Source organism: Photinus pyralis, unplaced genomic scaffold, assembly GCF_008802855.1.
Source record: "Photinus pyralis isolate 1611_PpyrPB1 unplaced genomic scaffold, Ppyr1.3 Ppyr1.4_LG1, whole genome shotgun sequence".
Classification (NCBI taxonomy): Eukaryota; Metazoa; Arthropoda; class Insecta; order Coleoptera; family Lampyridae; genus Photinus; species Photinus pyralis.
Genome location: NW_022170249.1, coordinates 2,208,588 through 2,231,660, shown reverse-complemented (window position 1 = coordinate 2,231,660; position 23,073 = coordinate 2,208,588). Strand labels below are relative to the sequence as shown.

Below are 23,073 nucleotides of genomic sequence, written 5' to 3'. Positions count from 1 at the left end.
AGATACAGTGTACCGACATTGCAAGATTTAACTATAAGAAGAATCATCAATGCCGAAGTAAAACGAGAAACCTTACCACTCGTGCTTGCTAACAGGATTAGGTCGCTACAGGAAGAGCAAGTAATGTTTGGGAATGATGCCCGGGACCTTAGACTAACGGTAGCATACCTGAACGCTGACAGGATTGTCCTTTACAACAGTATCATCACGCGAATCGAAGCAATACAGATATTAATCGAATGGTTTACTGACAGCCCGCTAGATCCCGATAACGACTTTCCTAGGTTAGCAACTCACGCCCTGGATATGCTTGAAGCTTTTATTAATACCGCTAATCAACTGATAAGCGATTACGAAAATATTCAACGTCGCAACGATCAACTTAGAAGGTGGTACGATAGTATTTTTTAAATTGTAATTTTTGTTTGGTGATTGTAATTATTCTTGTTCATTTATTTCAGTATTATAATAAACATCATTAAAACGTGCTTTGTTTATTTCTAGCTCCTATTTCAGAATAGTGGAGTGAGAAAGATAAACGCTATGAGTAAGAGAGAGAAAGAGATAGTGTATGACGTCACACAACAGTTTCAAATTAAACGTCCTATTTTTGAATTGCCCGCCATCCGCCATTTTGTTTTTTCCACCATTTTGTTTTAGAATAAAGGGTAATTACACATGTGTGTAATTATTTTTATTATTCCGAGAATTAATCGGCCCGCGAATTAAATTAATTAGATCAATCAAACCGCGAATTAAATTAATTAGATCAATCAAACCGCGAATAAATTAATTAGATCAATCAAACCGCGAATCAAATTAATTAGAGGAAATTCCGAGAAATCATTCGCCTTTGGCGGCCATTTTGTTTTTTCCGCCATTTTGTTTTCAATTAGAGTATAATTACCTGTGTGCAATTATTACATATGTGTAATTATCACATATGTGTAATTATTCTTGATTATACGATCAATTTAAATTAATCGATAAATTAATTAGATCAATCAAACCGCGAATTAAATTAATCGGACCACGGATTAAATTAAATAAGCCGCGAATCAAATTAATTAGAGGAAATTCCGAGAAATCAAACCGCTAATTAAATTGATTAAGCCGCGAATCAAATTAATCAAACCGCGAATCAAAGTAATCAAACAGAAATTCCGGGAAATCAAACCGCTAATTAAATTAATTAGATCAATCAAACCGCCGATTAAATTAATCAAGCCGCGAATTAAATTAATCGATGACGTCATCGCTCTTATCAAATGTCAATAAAGACCAAAATCGCAATTAATTAATCAAATCAAACTCCAAATTTCCCCCCTCCACCCTCGAAAACACCCCTCGTCCACGTGGGCGACCCCGCGAATCAATTTAATTGACCTTGATTGACCCCGCGAATAAAATCCAAGATGGCGGCAAAGTGTCGGGGTTCTACTTACAAACCCTTAAAGGGTTAAAACTTGAAGATAGTGTTCAAAGGTTCGAGTGCAGATTATTATGTCGTCCAAGTAACTGAATACATTAGGTTTTAAATCAGCTCCAATATCACGATCTATCCTTTGCCAAGTCGCAGGGGTATTGTGAAGTCCAAAGGGCATTCTACGGAACTGGAACAAACCTCTGTTGGGTACTGTGAACGCAGTATATGGTTTCGATGACTCTGCCATTGGTATGTGCCAATATGCGGACTTGATCCCTTAGCTTGTCAAGGGTGGTGTTAACATGAGGGAGGGGATAGGCATCTGGTTCGCTGACTTTATTGAGTCGCCATCACGCTTCCTCACCATGACAAGTGGCGATGACCACGGCGACGTAGATGGTTCGACACTCCCGATGGCCAACATTTGGTTTAACTTTTTGTCAACATGCTTTTGGAGAGCTAGAGAAATGGGCTAATAGCTCTGTTCTATTGGACTTCAATAGTCGAGTACGTAGGTATCAAAAAGGGGTGTTTGAATGCAAAAGGTGGGGCAGTGGGGATTTTTTTGTATTCTGTTAGGCTTTGGGCTCTAATGAAAAATCCAAGTTTTGGACCTCGAGACGCATGCGCTCGAGCTACCATCTTGGATTTTAGGTACAACAATTTGGTTTTTTGATAACGCAAAAACGGTGGCTTTCACGACCAAAGATGTTATTAATAAAGTAATGAAGTAAACATAAGGCGAAAGTTAATCATAATGCAAAAGATAAAAGTACAAAACGATACAAAAATGAAGAAATAGTAACGGCGGGTTCTAGTAGTATCTGCGGAAAAGGAAGCAACCGAAAATTTCAGAATGGTATTGTTTTCTGTGCGGAGGTGAGAATATTGAAAATATGGTACCTTGTAGAGTATGCGACCAATGGGCACGAATCATGCACACGATGTGATGACGTAAAATCCAGAAAAAAGTTAATTTGTGCCCTTTGTCCCCATTAAATTAATTTATTTTAATTTTTGAATGTGTTTGATTTCCTTTTTAAGAATTATGGGTTTTGTTTCTCTCTTTTTATGTTTTATGTATTGTTAGCTTCATCATTTTTAGTAAAATCCCTTTCAAAGTTGCTATTCTTTTAACAAAGCGCGATTTAGGAAATCTATGGTGCGTGCTGAGAAACTGTTTCTTAATTCGGGCCACTTGCAGGGTTTTATAAACCTTGCTTAAGAAATATATTCAACATAATTTTAATACATGTCTGAAATATCCAATAAACATGTGAAGTGTAACTATTTGATAAAAAATCATGATCCCTATATTAAATTCAGTAAAATGTAAAATGTGGTGCGATAAAGGCAACTTTACCCTATTATATCACCACTTTATCAAATTAAACCAATTTCAACGTCAGTGTCATTTAATTTGTCAAAACTTTGACAATTAAGTTAACAGTATTATTATGTTCGGTAGCTGAAATAGGAATTTTTGTTTGCGATCTCTATGCAAGGGTAATAAATCGTACTCGGAAGGTCAACAAGCACAAACTTGCTACAAAAAAAACAATTATTTACTGAAACATGACACGCATTGTAGTTTACCCAACAACTAAACAACATTGCAAGTTTGTCGATTAATATCGAACTTCGGACCAGTGCCTGCAAAACTTTTAGCGAGAGGTGCACATCACCAGTTGAGGTTAAAATTAAATCGAGGACAAAACTGCAGTATCATAAATAGACGCTATCGTACAATGGTGTAAATTACTTCCCAAGACGTTATCGCAAGTGCGGACAAATTTCATTCCGTTCTTGTCTTACATTTTCTCATCTTAAAAAGGATAGAATCGCTATAATTTGATAAATCGCAGAACACAAACTTTCCTGCCGACAAACCAAATGGTTTAATTCGGAGAGCAAACTCTTCGTTTATTTTTTTATAAATTAAGTGAATTTTCGGAGATACTAAATCCACTTATCTTAGTGTATTATTTCAATGTAGTTAATCTTGGATGCGTGTCTTTTGAAGCGCTTCTTTCTTTTTTATGACATTCACTTTGAACGAGAAAATAAATTAATTTTGGCAACAATCAAAGTTTTCCTGTAAATTACCCGAGAACCCATTCGTTATTTCACTAAAAGGATGCTGCTGCATATTTCTTCTTAAACCTGGATCCGTACTCTGGGGTGTAGTACGTTCCCTTTTGACGCATTCATTCGAAGACGTATAATTATGAAACTTATTGGCTCGATCGAAGATCGGTGTAGTTTGTTAGTTCAACTTTAGGTGAAATGTTTCATTGTGCTTGTACTTGTATTTTATATTACTGTGTAAATTTTTAGCAATGTTAGTTATTTTTGGAAATGAGTGAAACGAATTTAAATGTTACTGTTATGTGTACAGCTATTACACGAGCGTAAAAAAATAAAACACTGCAAAGTTAGATGTTAATGGCACACCGATACAATTATTTCGTCCCTAATCTTGGAATAAAAAATACTCGGAAGTAGCATTACTCGAGTTGAACAAGAGAGTTTGCGGCGGAAGTCGATCATTTGCAAAGGCAACCGATGATTCATTTTTTGTTGTGACTTTTGTAATGACCAAAACAATGATTTAGTTCCTCTAAAACCGCAATAATTACATTTCACGTGTAAGTATTAACATGCCCCACGTTGGGCGTCAAATAAAAAGTGCAGCGGCAAACGGTCACTAAGCCAAGTCACTCACAAAAACAAATAACATTAGACGCGCTCAGACTGATACAAAACTGTTCATTTAAACACAACAAAAATTTATTCGATCTGTAATGAAAAGTTGCGACAGTGCCAGAGATAAACACCACGCTACAAGCGCTCGATTGAAAGAGATATTACAAAGTCTTAATCCCCTTGTAATTTCAATAATCCAAATATCCAGTCTTACATTTCCATTAAACGGCCGCGTACAAAAAAAAATGACAAAACACTAAACTGAATTCGCCCTGCACTTCTTCATTACATAAAACTTAAACTTTTCTCTGAATACTTTTTTTTTAATCTATGGCCGTCAAACCTAAGAAGGTTGATATGGTTCTACAAAAATAAATACAGTGGGTAAGCGACGATACAAAACCTTTACAATCTAATATTATTGTAGGTATACCTATTAAATTTTCAAATTACATTCACACAATTTTAGAATTATGATATACATTGTTGAGAGCTGGTTACAATTAAAAGTATCTATTAAATCTGAGGCATTTCCGTGCGACATGATTTAATTTATATCCTTGTCTTCATGGCATGTGTTACAAAGTGTATTGTGTACTATCTTGACTGTGATATTGTAATGGTTGGTGTCAGTGGCGTATTTATGGGGGGGGGGGATCCCCTCCAGAAGAAGTGAGTTATCAGCATCTATCCGCTCCGCCCACTTTAAAATATAAGGCAATAATATATAGGTATAATATATAGAGAGCAATTTTGGTTAAAGTCTAAAGTCACTAAAACCTAAATATTCTGTAGTATTCACTATTCAGTGATCAGTGTTAGCGGTCAACGCTTTGGCTATTCGGCATCGATCGGCAATTCGCTACATTGATGCCCAAAATGACAAATAGGTATCAGGTACTCAGTACTGCTACTGAGGTGAGGTACCTGCGTCCTGCCTTTCACGAAAATAAGAATTTTAAATTTTAAAAACAGGAATTATACATATGTACTACCTACCTATTATTCAAAGTTTTCGTTGACTTAATTAAAGCAAAAGCAATAAAGGGGCCTCTCAGCAGTAAGAAATAAAATACCGTTCTAATCTAATCTTTTTCGCCTGTACAATGATAAATAGATAAATGACTACCAGCATCAGCAACCTGCAACCGGCAACGGATATTTTACGTACGGCTACGTAAAAATGTAAACATCTGCATTTCATTTGCATTATCACAATCACTCGTCCTCCGGGTCCGTCGACCCTTTGTCGTTTCGTTTGTCAAGCATCGCGAGATGCGAATGCGAACGCGGTTTCCTTTTCATAGTTTAAATAAACTGTCACTCGATACTCGACACTTGTCTTTTAGTCATAGTCATTCATATCGGTAGATCGGGACTCGCGTCCGCGTGTATTTTGATATTGTGTAACGATTTGTTTCTTAAAAATGAGTTTTAAAAAACAAAGTACATTAAACAATAATTTCTTTAAGAAAAAAAGTGATAGTGAAACTCAAGATAACACTCAGACCCAGCAGGGATAAAAAAGGGTTAAGGAAAATATCCCAAAGTGAAAGTGGGGACGGCGACGGGAGAACAACACACATTTAAAAGTTGTAAGGGTAAACGAAGATGAAACTTAATTTACGTCCATCGATATCGATCACCCCAATGACATCGGACATTTTTTAAATAAACGCCCTGGTAACGACCGCATTCAAATTCTAAGTAACCTGTGCACGAATACGATTGGTTATGTTATTCTGAAAAAGAAAAGGGTGCATTTTGTAGGTATTGTGTGTTATTCGCTAAAACTGGTGGAATAAATGCACAACCTCTGGGGGCGTTGTGTCGATCGAAATTTGATAACTGGAAAAAAGCCCGAGAAGTATTTAACAAACACGGAAATTTGATCTATCATAAAAACGCCGTGACTGATTATGAAAACTTGCGGCAAATTGTAGAAGGGAAGCAAGAACCAATTATTAATATAATCGATCAAGATCGCTTACTAAAAATTAAACAAAACAGAGAAAAAATTAAACCAATTATTCAGGCAATTCTTTTGTGCGGTAGACAAGAGATTTCTTTACGTGGACACAGAGACTACGGACTAATTGACATTGAAAATGAAGAAAAGAATGAGGGAAACTTTAGGGCAATTCTAAAATACAGAGCTAAAAGAGACAGTTATTTAAAAGATATTTTGGAAGGCCCAAACCTTAGGGAAAAGTATACCAGTCCTAGAATTCAGAACGAAATTATTGAATAAAGTAATGCTTCAAGAATTGGTAACAAGAATAAATGAAGCAAAAGGGTTTTAGTAGATGAAACTACAGACATTGCTACAATTGAACAGATAACGCTTTGTGTGAGATATGTTCACGAGAACAATTTACGCGAAGACTTTTTGCAGTTCATCTAAGCTGATGGATTAACAGTGAGAGGTTCCAACCTGTATATACCGCGAGTACCCTGTATGTGTTAATTCCACATTTAGAAGCGGTACAAGATGTGGCAATCCTGTTTTTTTCAAGCCAGACGAAAAGGAGGGAAAATGAGTTAAGCACATGGGAAGACGGAGATGGCAAAAAAAGAAGCCCCGTTATAGTTGAGGAGAAGGCGAATTTTTGTTGCAAAAAGATCATCTTGTTTTCGTCCTTCGTGGTAGCAGGTCAAATTTTTGCTTAGTATAAACGTTTACTTGTGTTAAATTTTGTGGTTTTGTCTACAGGTATTTATCATATTTTTATATTGCTTTTGTTTTATAGACCCCACATTTAATGTTTCTTTTTTCCAGTCTCACATTGAACTTTTTTGTTTATTTACGCGAATGTATTTCTAACCGTAAAATTACTTAATTGAGTCATAACGTACCTGAATCTCATGCTTTTCTTTTAATGAACTTAATGTAACCCTGTGCAATTTCATGCAACTTCTCGTTAATTCTTATGTTTGGAGTTTTCACATTAGTTTTATTTTGTGTGTGCTTTTGCTCATATTTTATTATGCTCTTATGTTTTGCCTAACTTCCTTCACATAATGTACACATCATGTTTGGTGTAATTTTATTAATTTATTGATGTTGATTACTTGGTCTTGTCCCTGAAGTTACATTCATATAAGTTTGGTTCATTTTATTTTAATGTGTGGAAATTACCGATTCGTTTAATGGATGTACTGACTTGTTGTATGTTACTGACAATTTTCTCCGTGAATGAAGCAGTCTCGGGAAGGTGGAAAAAGAAACTGTAGTCTATAATTATGTGTTAGGGCACCTAATTCCGTGCACTGTCTTCCGACATCCAACTGTAGGTTCGAAACCCCGAAACCAGGGGCAGACTACCCATCTTGCAGGAGCGAGATTACGCTAATCAAAGCTTTCCACATTTCCACATATCTTGTTTTTAGTCAAATTTTCCTACAAGGCCATGTAATTTTCCATCTTGCTTTCAACAAAAGGACTTTATTGCACCAAAGATGAGTCACATCCTGTGTATTTCACCCTTTCTCAGAATCTTGGTACCTGTTCCTACCTGACCCATTGTCCCCAAAAACTTGCTTTTAACCTTGAGTGTAACCATCCTTGTGTATATGCTTTTACTATCTTTGTTAATTACTGCTTAAATTTTTACAAAATATTTTGTTAATTAACTTTTGTACTGTTTTAACCAAACTGCAAGGTTTTTCTTCGTCGTACTCTTTTTATCCTTGGCAGTGACTTTTGCGAGAGTACGACACTCTTCTGACTTTGCTTACATTAACGCACATCAACTAAATTTCCGGGTTTTCGCAATCATAATAATTAAGATCTTTATTAAACAAACTTTTCATCATTTCAGTGTTTTATTTAACGTTCCTTCCCTACTGTGTTCAGGTCAAAGCATTTGTCTACAACTAACGTAAGGGAGTCCTGCCTTAGATGTTTTATCACGTGTCACTTTTCAAATTTAAGCGGGTACTTGTTTATTTTAGAGGGAATAGTCATTCGGGTGGCCATTTTTAAACGTTGCCGGGTTTATTTTATTTCCGTGTTCTTGTAGTGTGAAGTTAGGGTAGAACCTGGGGGTTAAGTACACTACAACAGGTAAACAACTTGCAAATTCAACTTTAAACGGTCTTAAATCGTGTGGAATCGACACTTCTTTTTTGTACGGACAAGGTTATGATGGGGCAAGTAATATGTCCGGACATTTTGCTGGTGCACAAGCCATTATAAGAGAACAACACCAAAAGACAATGTACGTCCATTGTGCTGCCCACTGTTTAAATTTGGCGATATCGAAAGCAAGTAGTATACAACCAATCAGAAATTGCTTAGGGATAATCGAACGTTTATACAACTTTTTCAATACCCCGAAACGCAAATCTATCCTAATGAATACCGTAGATGCATCCGAAATCAATCCATCAACAAAAACGTTAAAACGGCTCTGTACTACTAGGTGGGTGGCTAAGTATGAAGCAGTAAATGATTTCATTGAATTGTACGAGTTTGTTATCGAAGCTCTTGACATTATTAGATCTTGGAACGATTGTGGTGACGCTCCATTATTAAGGAACAGCATCGTAGAATCCGAATGTATTGTTTCTTTAACTATCATCGATAAAATATTTGGATATGGCCTACCACTTGGCAGAGTTTTTCAAAAAGTGGATACTGACTTACGAGAAACAACCAGTATTGCTGAAAATGTTATTAATGAATTTAAAAATGTGCGAACCCATGCAAATCAAGAATTCCAACAATTGTTTGTCACTTCGCAAAACTTAGCTGCGAGAGTTTCCGTTGATATTAAAATGAAGGCTTCATGAAATTAGCAGACCCCTGTTTACAACGTTTTGAGCTGTTACACTTTGAGCACTAACGTTTATATTGGCGGCACTAACGAGCACTAATATTTACCGGTCGTGAAGTTGGCAGGTCCCAATAAGTCAAGTTTAATTTTGAGGTGGTTTGGTACCTTTTTGGTACGGCTCCCTTTCAGCACTAACGTTCGCATGTGAAGCACTAACGACCACTAACGAGGTGCTTCACCTTAGGACAGGGCCAATTTGACAAATGCGGGTCTGCTGCATGAAGTTAGCAGACCCCTTTTTACAACGTTTTGAGCTGTTACACTTTGAGCACTAACGTTTATATTGGTGGCACTAACGAGCACTAACGCTGCTAGTTTAACTAGTGTACAGATTGCATCGATTTTCTTAAATGGGTCTGCTGGCATGAAGTTAGCAGGCCCACAAATATTTTTTTAAAATAGTAAGTTTCCTTTTGCGCACTAACGATTTCTTCAGCGGCACTAACGTGCACTAACGGAACACTAACGATATCAGTAAGCAGAACCATGGTCTGCTGTAGTAGGCCTGCCAAGTTCATGGACATATGTTCAGACGCTTACATATGCGATCGGTGCCAATGTTTTAAAACTTTGCGGTGAAAGTCTGTCCGGTACTAGGTGCCACTTTCTAAGATAGCGTTGATTTTCACTATAATTTAGTTTGTGTTTTTGAATTATTGTTGTGTAGAAGTTGCAGACTTGTGTATAAATATTTGTTGGTTAATTAAGTTGGGAAGATACTGTACATAAGTTCTGGGGAGTTTAGTGAGTAAGGTGGGAAGAGTGAGTGAGCCAACCGTACCATTATAATGGTACATGCGCCATTATCGAAGTATGTGTACCAGTTTCCATTGTAATGCAAGAGGTACGCATAATTGTACCATTTCACAAAATTGTACCATTTTTTGTAACATTTTTAAGAGTTTTGAGTGGATATTAATTTTTAAGTGGAGACAGGTGGTGCAATTTTAAGTAAATGCGGGCAGCCGTGCGCCACTGCCGACTGCCGAGTCCTGATCCACTCTTCTCTTGTACGCCAAAGCCAGCAAGTTTAGTTTTTTCAGTTGTTTACTGTTTGTTTGGTTGACAAAACACGTGTTTTGTGGTTTGGTTCAAGTTCATAGAAGACATACTTTGTATTATAGTTTATGTTTATAGTGTTTTAATTAGATTTACGTGATTGCAGTGTTTATAAATAAACTTAACTGACAGTCATTTGTGATCCTTAGTTCAACACATAGATAAGTATTTGTGGTTGGTTAATAAAATTTGGTAAGTGTTAAAATAATTAAAGATAAATTGTTAACAATAAATTTTTATAGTTCGATTGCAATGGGCGATTCTTCGCATTATTCATCTGATGATAGTAGGGAATCTCCAGCTGCTTCAAGTTCAGTAAAGAAGCGGAAATATGGAAAGAGGATTCAAAAATTCAGGAAAGAATGACAATTGAAAAAGGAATTTGAAATGTGGTTAAAACCCGTTAAGGATGATCCCACGAAAGCCAGTTGTAGTGTTTGTAATATTACGTGCAAAGCAGATGTGTCTGTGATCAAAACTCCTTCTATTACCGAAAGGCATGTACGAAACTTAAGCAGTGCAAATGCTTATAGCAAAAACACAGTTATGCAAAATTTCCTTTCTGCTTCAAGTACGGACGAGGATGCAAAAGTAAAAGAATCGGAAATAAAATTGTGTGCGTTTATTGCTGAACACAATCTTTCATTTAACTTAATGGATCATTTAGTACCATTGATCAAGCAAATTTGTCCAGATTCAAAAATAGTAAATAAACTGCAACTCAAGAGAACAAAGGCAACGAATATCGTCAAAAACGTGATAGGGGAGTCGCACAAGGCTGAACTGGTAAATTTGTTAAAAACCACAAAGTTCAGTGTCTTGATAGATGAATCAACTGATATATCGGCCACTAAAACAATGTGTGTTGTTGTCAGGTTAGTTAATTTAAATTGTTTCCATATTTATTATTATGTACAATATACTTGCAGATTTTTTAATGGTGTGGTAATTTCCAGTCACTTTTGGGAACTGATTCAAGTTTTTAACAAAAGCGATGATATGAATAAGGAACATGTAGCGTCTGCTGAACATTTGTTCAATTTATTAATCGGCAGTTTTACTAGTCGTGATGTTCCAACAGACATCATTGGATTCGGATCAGATGGTTGTTAACACTATGATGGGGGAATTTAACTCTGTGGCAAGCAGATTTCGTGATTTGTGTCCTGGTATAAAAATATTTAAATGTATTTGTCACTCTTTGCACTTGTGTGCAAGTTTTGCTTGTAAACAACTACCAAGAGCATGCGAAGATTTGGCAAGAAATATTTTTAATTTCTTTCATGGAAGCTGTAAAAAGGCAAAGTGATTTTAAAAAAATTTCAAATGTTTCTAGATTTAGACATTCATAAAATTTTGCGTCCATCGCAAACACGCTGGTTATCTGTCCATGCAGCAGTAAGTAGAATAGTGGAGCAATGGGATGCTTTGATATTATATTTTAACGAAAAATGGTTAGAAGAAAGGTTAGTAGCAGCGGAACTGATCCATAAAAATTTGAATGATCCATTAATAAAATTGATTTTCTTGTTTTTGGATTGGGTGCTTCCAATTTTTACTGACCTAAATAAACATTTTCAATCTGATAAGGTGGTCATTACCAGCCTTTATCAAAACATTTCAGATTCTTTCAAGGATTTATTATGTTGCTACATGGACAGAGCATACGTTATGCAAACACCGTTTGCAATAATTAATCCTTGCGATGAATCTAAAAATTTTAAGAGATGAATCCATTTATGTGGGTGTTAAAGTTATGCAGTTTTTTAGTAAACCTGAAAATAAAGGCAGAAATGATCTTAAAAATGATTTTTATGTAAGGGTTGTAGAATTTTTTAAAACTAGCTGTATGCAAATCAAAAGTAGATTTGACTTTGGTGATGAAGTGTTGCAACTTTTATATTTATTCAAACCTGTCAATGCTGTATCGCATACTATAAGGATTCAGTACCCTTCTATCGGTAATGTATTAGTTATGTTACCTAGAATTCTATCTCCAGAGCAATTTCAGGCAATAGATGATGAGTGGAGGAAACTTCCACACTTCACATTGCCGGAAACCATCTCTGTTAATGATGATGTGGACGTTTTCTGGGAAAAATTGTACAATTTTAAAAATGAAGCCGGTTCACAACCATTTGCGTTATTATCTATGTTTGTTTTAAGTATTTGTTGTTTTCCCCATTCAAATGCAGAGTGTGAGAGGATATTTAGTAAGGTTAATCTTATTAAAACTAAACAAAGAAATAAATTGATTACGAGTACCATAAACGGTACATTACTGGCCAGCCAAGCAGTAAAAGCCGCAGGTCAATGTTACAATTTTCCTGTAACCAAACATGTTTTAAGTTATATGACAAAAGCATTATTGTATGGTACTTCTAGTGAAGTAGAAGATGTGGATAATGACTTTGAAATAGAAACTGTATAAAAATGTTTAAAATTGCCATAATCAACACTGTTTCCTGTTTCGTTTTTTTGTTTTCTAATCCACATTATTGTGGTATAAGAAGGTAATAGCTCAGATATACCGACTACATTGTGTGGATTCGCAACTACAGTGATCTACATAGATGTAACGGTCACATAAGAATAAGCCCTTCGTGTGCGTGTGAGCGATCATGCATGATGTGTTGCCTAAAATTTGAACACAAAACCCTTTATAAGAGCACCGTATTAAAGTTACTTTTCATTTAGCTAAAACGTCTTAACTTTAGCACCCTGTATAAGGTTGCACACTGTATACCATTATACAACATCATTGTGCCATTTTTCCATGAAAGTTTTACCATAATTGGTTTTAGTTAGGTTGGCAACACTTGGAGTGAGGAAAAAGGAGAAGAGAGATGGCCGCTTAAGAGAAGCCAAGGCGGGTGTAGAAAAACTTTAAAGAACATTTTTTACCTAGAGAATATCTTTTAGCGTGAATATTTTTACGTAGGGAAACAGTGAAAGTGCTCTACGTTTCGTAGTATAAAATTCGTTACCTTTACACGTGAATAACTGAGAATAAGTATTGTGCAATTGTGACGCAATCATATGTGAGTTCAACGCCATCAAGAGCGAGAAAACTTTCCACGTGAACGCAGTTTGAATTTCCATGTTGGGAAACCATTAAACCTTTTGACCAGCGATTTGTTTTCCTTTTTGGGCCAGCGATTTGTTTTCATCGGCAGGCGTTTTGTTTTCAAAGTTCAACGAGAAAAAAAAAATAACAACTAGCAAACCTACCTAACGAAGATCGAGGAGGAATTTACCTTCGAACCAATCTATTTTGAGGTTACCGACATCGACGAAATTCCAGGAGTCTGAGCCGCACTAGGAGTAAACTACCGGCAGGCGACGACGAGCTTACATGTGAGGGCGACGGGAAAAGAGATAAGTACTTAACAATTTTTTCAAAATTCATCCAGATAGTGGATCAAAATCTAAAAAATTTCGGCAACGAAGAGAAAAACGTTAAATGCAAAAGTTTAATGTTTGTATATAAATACGTATACTGGGGATAGCAGAAATAGGGATATGAATGCGTGTATGAAAGGCATATTGACTAGTGAGACTAACCAGTTAGATTAAACTACTGATTCTATTTAAAGTAATATTTCATGTATTTGCATTTGGTTGTTGCAAATTTAACCGGGAAACTTTGCCGACAACATAGGCAATCGTACTTGAACAAATTTCGATTATTATCATCCATGTACCGAACGTGTAACTGAACTGGTAGCATTAAAAACAGTCGAACACGTTATCGTTATATATTCTCACACACAAACCACTTTAAAACTCGAAAAACATTGGCACACGGTAGCATGTCAAGTGTTTCCAACAAAGGAATACTTTCCTAAAGATCAACCTTTACTGTGCTTTTGGCACACTTGAGTCGTGGCCAACTAATTTGAATTGGAAAGTTACCTAACCTACGAGATTAAACACCTATTCTAATTAAAAGTGCAGTGCCGGATTTACCAATTTGCCGCCCTACGCTAACCAAAAAGTGCCGCTTTCAGTTTAGTAGGTAAGGTAGTATGAGCAATAAAACTAGATTATAAAATTTTGTATACCTATTTATTATCACAACTATATTATTTTTCGTCGGGATTTTATAGACGCAAATGAGTTTATAAGACTATCAAAATCTAACTTTATTGTTATATCAGACTCTATTGTCAAAATTGTCAATGCATTTAAACGGTTTTGTTGCATTGTTGTTCTTAAGTATGTTTTTAAACGTTTAAGTGTTGAAAATGAACGCTCCGCTGAACAAACTGTGACCGCCATAGTAACAAACATACGTAAGGCAATTTCAACATTGGGGAAAACTGCTTCTAAATTGTGAGATCGAATGTATGAAAGCATATTTGATAAGGTACATTTTTCGTGTTTCGTGTCTGTTTCTTTTAAAAGTTCCGCGAAATGCAAACATTCTGTTGCAAATACATCTTCCAGATCGTCCTTATAACATTGTTGCAGGTAGTTGGCACTTTCAATCAACTGTTCTTGAGAACTTTCTTTTAGAGTAAAAAAGAACTTAAATTTTTTGAAAACACTGTCATATGCTTCATATCTTTTTTCCAGTTCCACCATAACCCTATCCAGTATGGAAAAATATGTTTCTACTTTTAGTTGTTCCTTGCCTGTCAGAATTGTGTCGCCATCCATATTTTCATCTGGGAAAAGTTTACGTCTCCGAGTTCTTTGACGATCATTGTCGTAGCTTTCATCCATAATTTCTTTGGCTTTATCAAGGTACGTTTCAAACATGGTAGTATTTCGTAGAGCTTTTACAAAACTTATCAAAGACGAAAAGAGTCTAGTTACGTCACCATTGTCGATTTCGACGCTCTGAAGAATTTTATTAGTGCTGTGGAAACGCTCTAATATCGCTTCCCAAAAAACCGACATGAAGGCAAATTCAAAGCGGTTTAAGCAACGTTTAATCCCAGCCGCCTCCGCACGGACCGTAGGTTTTTCAGAAATAGATTCTTCAATTGTTGTCAAAGCATTTAAATAATCCCCCCAGCCTCCGCATAAGCTCATTAAAGCATCATGGCGTGCAGACCACCTTGTTCCATCTACGCGTTTTGGAACTTTAGCGCCAGGTTTTAAACTGGAAAGTAGAATTTCCCAACGACGAGTAGATGCCGAGAAAAAAGTATATAGGTTTTGAATCGTTTCAAAGAACCTTACAGCCTCTCTAGTACATTCAGCAGCGCAGACTCCAACCAAATTCAGTGAATGGGCGGCGCATGGTAGGTAATAAGCGAGTGGGTTGTGATTTAAAATCCTTGCTTGTAGACCACTGTAACATCCCGACATGTTACTCGCATTGTCGTAGGATTGACCTCGACAATGTTTTAATTCCAAGTTGTGTTTCTCCAATTTTGACATGATAGCATTTTCTAAATCTTCAGATTTATGCCCCACATTTGGCAAAAAGCCAATAAAACGCTCCACTGGTTTTCCGTTGTTTGTAACATATCTGATTATTACGGATAATTGATCAATGTGAGCCATGTCGGGTGTGGAGTCAATTATAATTGAGTAGTATTTTGACATTCTAATTTCGGTCATAATATGATTTAGTACCTCAGTCGACATGAGGTCAATAAACTCTTCACATATTGTAGATGATAGGTATGACGTTTTACCACTTCCAGGATTTCCGTGCTGAGATAAATGTGTGGCTAGAAACGGATCAAATTCTGCTATGAGCTCCAGACACATCATGAAATTGCCATTGTTCGTATTACCAAATTTTTCAACTGTTCCTCTAAACGGTAGCCCCCTGGAAGCCAATTTTTTAGTCACTGCAACTACGCGCTTCAACACGTTTCGCCAGTAATCTTCTTCAATACTTATTTGCTGACACAGCAGTGAATCAATTTGGTTTTGTTTTTGTCGACGCCTTAATAAAGTTACTTGAGATTTGGCATGTTCTTTGGAGTTTTCATGTAAATTCAAAATTTTATTTACATTACTCCAATCATTTATGCCTTCAGTTGCCATTTTTGATGTTCCTCCGAAAAGTCGACATGGGATGCAAAACAGGGATTTCTTTGAAGATGAATATATCAAATATTTACGAGGCTGTTCTTCCCCATTGGCAAGTTTCCGGCGGAAAACGTTTTTAGTGAGACATCGTGACTTTCCGCCATTAACAATTTTGGTTAATGAAAAATCCTCATCTGTATTTTGGCATATTTCATTGGGCAATGACATTAAATAATTGATAGTATCATCATTGATGTTCCAATCGGCAGGGTCGTTGCTCACAATTGCTGGCAAACATGGTGATGGACATGCAGATTCTACGTTCGATGATGATGCTGTAACAATACCTGTCTGTCAAGAATTTGGCACTTTTTTTTTTGATAGGACCAACAGCACCAATTGTTGATAATTACAAAGTTGTAAACGTGTGGAAAATTGACTTTCATTTAATCCCAACGGGCATTCTATAAGACTATAAAATTAATAAAAATTTATCAAATGGGTGCCCAGAAAGACGAAAGTACCTAATGAGTAAATATGTGGGGGCGTGGTTTAAAAAACACATAATGACATAACTGATACTTAATTACTTACATGCTTCTGTGACCGTGTCCACCGCTTCTGCATTGACTGCATTGTCAGGTGGTATAGGTATAGGTACAACACTAACAACCTCCAAATCTTCCGATTCTGAACAATCTGTTTGCTCTTGGGAATTTGTAGGCTTAGTTAAAAAATAGTTTTTCAAATTTTGAGTTTTGTCTAAAACGGCCTGAATCTTTCTCCGTTTTTCTTCAGCGAGTGCTTTGTACTGCGCTCCACTTAACCGTTTCCGGCCGTCACTCATAGTATTGTTAATTGTTATACTGTAAAATGTTTGTGACACTCGACTCAAACTCAACACTATAAATAAACGGTAAAACGCACTGATCAGTGATCACAGATTACTACGACTATCTACCATCACAGTCTAATTGTATTTAGACTGTGCTACCACTAATAAAGTAATAACACTAATCTGTAAAAAGCAAACAGATATACGAATGCGAATTACGAATTACGATACACACCGTTCACAATATAATATAATTCACTACATACAAACCCCTACGCTTTCAGCTGCAATTCACTCACGACACTGATCATGATCACTGCATATTGACAACTTCAAATATTGCACTTGCTTCTTACGTGTGGGAAGGGGAACATGACGGTGAGGTGAGTCACTCACCGTGAGTTGAGTGGTGACATAGGTGGTGAGAAGTCGGTGAAGGAAGACGCCTAATTTTGATTTGAAAATTGAAATTTTGCCGCCTCTCCAATATTGCCGCCTTACGCCTGGGCGTAATTTGCGTAATGGGAAATACGGCACTGTAAAAGTGACTTGCAAACAGAAGTGCTAAACGCATTTGAAAAGTAAACTGAAACTTTAAAGGGAGTATTAAAATAGTTTTTGTGCCTCTTTTTTCTTAATTAGCAAAAATTTTCAATCTGGAAACAATTCTTCTTACCTTAAATTTTAAATTCAAACTTTAGTTAACTTTCACACTTCTTTATAAAATCCCCACCTTTATCTATTAAATTAATGTTTCTTTCACGTACGTTTCTTATTAACCATTTACTTTCTCTTTTCCTGTAGACACCTTAAAATTCAGTTCATGTGATTCCATAATTTAGTATTTAATTAAGCTTTTACACGATTGAATAAAGATATTTAGAGAATTTGCGTTGTTCAAAATCACTACATACGTACCTACAGTTTAATGGCCGCAATTTATTTTTTTCGGCGTTTATTGTGGATTCGAAAATCACAAGCTACGTAAAACGCGCTAAAAATTCAATCAAGTTCATCAATGGTATAGAATAAATTTCACTATTCAACTTTCGTTTAAGATACGCAGCCTCCAAAACTGCTAAAAGTAAATTTCTAAATATCTCCCCTATTAGCAAGATATAAAATGCGTAAAATCACCTAAAGATCATTGAACTATATCGCGATTTGTGTATTACCCATTTTGATATTGCCATTATCTGCTATTTGGAGTGTATGCCGTCACCACTCGCCAGTTTTCCTAGTTTATAAACACAATAAAAACAATTACGAATAAGAATATGGAGAATTGGGAAAAATAATCGCCTTAAGTGCTAAAGTCGCTTATATCGTCGTAACACCCTTTTCAATGGAGATTCAAAATCACACCAAATTACACTATAATTATTGCAAAGGCTTGCAAATGTTTTGCTACCGAACATTGTATAAGCTTACAGTACAGAATTCAACATTAAGTGTAACTAATGAAAATTTAGACAAAGGTTATGAATTTAATTTACATAATGTAACGAATTTGGATGAGAGGATTGTGCACGTAAAACTACAATATGCTTTACGTTTTGAATATGGAATGCTACACAACAACGCACACTGAACTGATATTATTATCTTCTGTTTGTAAAGCCAAACCTAATTATAGAAATACCAATTGTATTTACAAAATAAATTTTAACAAAAGTCGTTATATAACAAACGTTAAAAAATTAAATGAAATAACAAAGCTTTATGAAAGCGAGAAATTTTTCCATTTATTCAAAGAACCACTTTCATTTATTAAGGATCCTCCGTTCCTCTATAGTTTTGTATTGTTGTCCGTACGTCCGTCCGTTTGCGCTATAATTTTTTAGCGTAACACAACGAAGTTGAGGTAAAGCTTATGTGCTCGTGTTTCCGTCTGTCCGTCCGTTCCATCGAGATCTCGGCCCCTGGGCGACCTAGAGACTTCGGGTTTTCGCTAATTGATAGCTGCTATGGTCTATATTTGTCCATTTCGATCAGTTGCCAACTTTCTTATTTATGGAGATATTTCTTTGAAACTTTAACCACAGATGCTTCTAGTAAAGGCAAACATTTCGCGCATGGTAAAAATTATGTGGGCATGCGCAGTGACTGCTCAGAGCCTACTTTCTTATGTATGGTAATACTTCTTTGAAACTTTATTTTACTTATTTCACTCCTCTCTTTCTCTGGACGTGGACGTGCTTCAATATGCAAATTCGACATTGTGTGCTTTCGATGACAATGCATCGTTTCAATACTTTGTGTTACGCGGCAATAGCCACGACTGGGTTTTGAAACATTTTTTTAAATGTGACTGATTGTGTTGAAATTTAGTACAGAGGTACTTTGGATATTAAGGACGGACGCTACTGATTTTCAAGAAGCTGGTTCAACAAGAATAAAAGTTATAGGACTGAATCTCGGGAACAGGAAAAAATCCGGTCTCAATATAATAGAAATCAACATATTTCTATCCCTAGGTCGTGTATCAAATTCGTAGTTTCATTTCAGATTATTGCCTATGACTTAGATGTGTAGCAATTCAATATAACTCTTCTCTGTGGTCTACGTTAAAAGCTTTAGAGCAAAATGTACCCAAAATTATTCTTTACACATGAATTTGGAATTAAAAAAGAGATTTCAAACGCATTATCTTGATGCCGAAAGAGTACATCACATGCAAATTTGATAACCGCGTGTGTGTGATTCAACGATGTCAAAGTCTTTTTCTGAGGGCACATGATTTTTGATCAAAACATGTCGAGATCGTTAATCTTGCACCGCGATCGTTGGGAAAAAGGTCAAGAGCATTATCTCAAAGCCCATGACATGAATTTAAGGCATTTTTGTATAATATGTATTCTGCAACTATAACATAAATGGTCTTAAAAAAAGTGATGCTAATACGGAGTATCCTTCAATATTTAGTTGTATCTGTTTATTAATTTAGCTCTTGGCGACTTCAAGTTTTCTTCTCATTTCACCCCTTCACCTTGATCCCGCCCCTTCTCTTTTCCTTTCTTTTTCAAATTTCCCGCTAGTTACTTTTTCCTGAAGTTATTTAACCTGAGCACAATTTGTCTTGTCACTTCGATGGCGTCACCTACGCCCGACATTCCATTTAATATTAAAAGTCAATAATTTTACATCATTGTAACTAAGATTACATTCAATGAAGATAATTTTTAATGTTATTGTTTAATTGTCATTAGTCCAGTCATATTAGTGTTTCACCTCGGAATGAAAGATAATAAGCTATAAACTTCTGTAAACCTTTATTTTGTCATTCTGAAAGTTGTCTCAAAAGTCACTTAAATCTCGTGTCCGCGTCTTAAAGCTGCGTCCAGATTACGCGCGCCGAACTGCGCAAAACGTTTGCGAGCGTTGCAGAAATGTTTTGCGCACACTGTCTTGTCTCTGGTTTGTGTGTGTGCTTGGCTATGTTTGCTAGGGTTCCCAATTGAACGGGTGAATATTTTTGAGTGACCATGGATGATGATGTGCAAATCTCTGCAGCAGCTTTTATTATTCTTTGCGACGCTATAAAGAAAAAGCAACGCAAGAGAAGACGCTATTGGATGACGAATTTATTTAAAAGTCGCAATATTTATAGTGGCAGCAACCTGTTGAACGATTTATCATTGTCACGCACTGGACAGTTCAAAAATTTTTGCCGTATATCTTGTGAAGATTTTGAATATCTGATACATCTAATTGGGCATAAAATAGCGAAGCAAGAAACTACATTCAGACAACCCATTCCTGTTAAAGAGAGACTGGCAGTTACTCTACGATTCCTGGCAACTGGGGATTCATACACAAGTTTGATGTACCTGTTCAAAATTTCTAAACAGAGCACATCTACCATAGTGACTGAAGTGTGCCAAGCTTTGTGTGACGCATTGAAAGACTACGTAAAGGTAAGAAATATTGCATTTATTCGTAGTGTTATCCATAAAAGGTGTGTGTGTGTGTGCATCACAACAAAATTTGTAAACGAGAATATTTGTAATCACTGCTTAAGGCGCGAATGTATTGTAATAATGTTGTACAGCACCCCATGAATCCTGAGATTGTGAGTTTGGACTTGGTTGAGGGGTGTCTTGGGAAAATGGATCCTGATACTGTTCATTGAATAAAAGGTGATCGGCGGCCCCAATATTTCCGGAACTATGTGAAGAGGAAGGTGTAGATGCCGAGGATCTTGTATTGGATCCACTACCATTATCGTATCTTCCAATTACAGCGTCAAATATAACGTTATTAATCTTGTGTATTGTAACAGCTCGGGTGCGTTCATCCATTTTTTGTAGCTGTGTTGTTATGTATTGACCAAAAGTATGACACTCGTCTTTTGGAGTGGTTGAGACCTTCTTAAGCAGATCGTATGCAGCAGACACTTTAGGATCTTCTTGTACACATTTTCGTTTCGGAAGTATTTTCTTGGGAGATACAAAAATTTTACGTTTTGCTGTTGGGATTTGAGGACTTGTCCCAACGGAAACTACACTACCCGATTCGATTTCATCATTTGCTACAACTGATTGAGGTTCTCTGTCTACACATTGCGATTCTGAATTGTTGAAAGTTTCATCAGTAGTGCTTTCTTCGTCCTAGAAAAATATTTTATTAAATGGCGTGTGTAGAATAGTATAGGTAGTGCAATTTTTATGGATTTCACTGCTTGTGTACTCATAGACCATAGTACTGAATTTACAGTGTATTTCACATTTTCAGATGCCATCTACTATAGAAGAGTGGACACAAACTTCCAAAATTTTCGAAGACGTGTGGCATTTCCCTCATTGCCTAGCGGCGTTAGATGGGAAACATATTATGTTACAAGCACCCATACAGAGTGGAAGCGAATATTACAACTATAAATCATTTCACAGTATAGTACTACTTGCTTTGGTAGATGGTCAATACAATTTTCTTTTTTGTGACGTTGGTGGTCAGGGTCGCATTTCGGATGGGGGAATTTTTAAAAATAGTTTATTATGGAGAAAAATCGAAAAGAGAGAACTTCCCATTCCGGAACCACGGATTCTTCCTGGCCGACAGAAACGGATTCCTTATGTGTTTGTTGCTGACGATGCTTTTGCCTTGCATGACAACATTATGAAGCCTTATTCAGGTTTACATGACAAAGGTACACCAGAAAGAATTTTCAATTATCGCTTGTCACGAGCACGAAGAATTGTCGAAAACGCGTTTGGCATATTGTCCGCTGTTTTTAGGGTTTTGAGAAAACCACTATTACTGGAGCCTGAGAAGGCACGGCTTGTTGTTTTAACCACTCTTTACTTGCATAATTTTTTAAGAAGCGGAAACTCAAATCAAATATATACTCCGCCTGGAACATTTGATAGCGAAGAGGATGGTTTATTAATAGAAGGAACATGGCGACGTGACGGTAATCCTGAAAATTCATTCTTGCCTATCAGAAGACTACCGCGAAAATCTCCTCTAAATGCACAACAAATTCGGAACGAACTAGCGGAGTATTTTTCGTCGAATGGTGCTGTATCATTTCAAGATAAATATGCTTAGGTAAATGCTACTATGTAAGTAGGCTGGAAATAAATATAATCTGAACTTACCGTTTCTGTATTTATTGAGCCCTTTACACTGTCCTTATCCCACAAAAATTTAAAGGCTTCGAAAGCAAACCATTTGCTTATATATATTTCGTTTCTACCTGCATATGTATACACAATTAGCTAAAATGGACATCAAAAGAAAATCAAAATACTACCTTTCCCCGTGCCTGTAGAATTCTTCATTTTGGCCTTTTCTCTTCTCATCGATGACAGCAACGATGCTACTTTCGCCTTTATTACTTCAACGTCGCTTTCCATTTCTGTTGCTATGTTCTTCCAAGCATCATGTTTTTTATTTCGTAAATGGTAATTACTGTTTTTCACGTCCCACAATTCTGATTTTGTTTCATACATGTTAATTAATTGCAGTGTTTTCTCCCGACTCCATTCAATTTCACTCATTGTGTTGCAGGAATGCGCACAACTACGTCCAAACTTCACTTAACTTTAAACGCGCGCTTAGCCGAATTTCTTTGATGTACCGACACTTGCCCGAACAAATTCGTGCATGCACGCAGTGGCGCGTTCGTGCGCATATACCCGTCCACATTACATGTTGCTGCAACGCTCGCAAACGTTTTGCGCAGTTCGGCGCGCGTAATCTGGACGCAGCTT

General features: G+C 36.4%; 2 protein-coding genes across 2 annotated transcripts; both read right to left on the bottom strand.

Annotated features, from left to right (window-relative positions):
- Positions 1-13,992: 13,992 nt before the first annotated feature.
- LOC116158750 (zinc finger MYM-type protein 1-like) lies at positions 13,993-17,387 on the bottom strand. Its single transcript, XM_031471614.1, has 2 exons — positions 16,618-17,387; positions 13,993-16,358 (listed from the first exon to the last, which is right to left on the bottom strand). The coding sequence occupies exons 1-2, from the start codon at positions 16,868-16,870 to the stop codon at positions 14,110-14,112; spliced, it is 2,502 nt and encodes an 833-aa protein (XP_031327474.1). The 5' UTR covers positions 16,871-17,387; the 3' UTR covers positions 13,993-14,109.
- Positions 17,388-20,727: 3,340 nt separating this feature from the next.
- LOC116160226 lies at positions 20,728-23,060 on the bottom strand. Its single transcript, XM_031473375.1, has 3 exons — positions 22,614-23,060; positions 22,459-22,556; positions 20,728-21,468 (listed from the first exon to the last, which is right to left on the bottom strand). Exons 1-3 carry the CDS (start codon positions 22,858-22,860, stop codon positions 20,875-20,877), a joined length of 939 nt encoding a protein of 312 aa, XP_031329235.1. The 5' UTR covers positions 22,861-23,060; the 3' UTR covers positions 20,728-20,874.
- Positions 23,061-23,073: the final 13 nt, after the last annotated feature.

Coding starts and splice junctions, on each gene's coding strand:
- LOC116158750 (XM_031471614.1), bottom strand. CDS start 16,870: ATGAGTGACGGCCGGAAACGGTTAAGTGGAGCGCAGTACAAAGCACTC. Junction 16,359..16,617: donor GGACACGGTCACAGAAGCAT/GTAAGTAATTAA, acceptor GTATTGTTACAG/CATCATCATCGAACGTAGAA.
- LOC116160226 (XM_031473375.1), bottom strand. CDS start 22,860: ATGAGTGAAATTGAATGGAGTCGGGAGAAAACACTGCAATTAATTAAC. Junction 22,557..22,613: donor TTCTACAGGCACGGGGAAAG/GTAGTATTTTGA, acceptor ATACATATGCAG/GTAGAAACGAAATATATATA. Junction 21,469..22,458: donor GCTCAATAAATACAGAAACG/GTAAGTTCAGAT, acceptor ATATTTTTCTAG/GACGAAGAAAGCACTACTGA.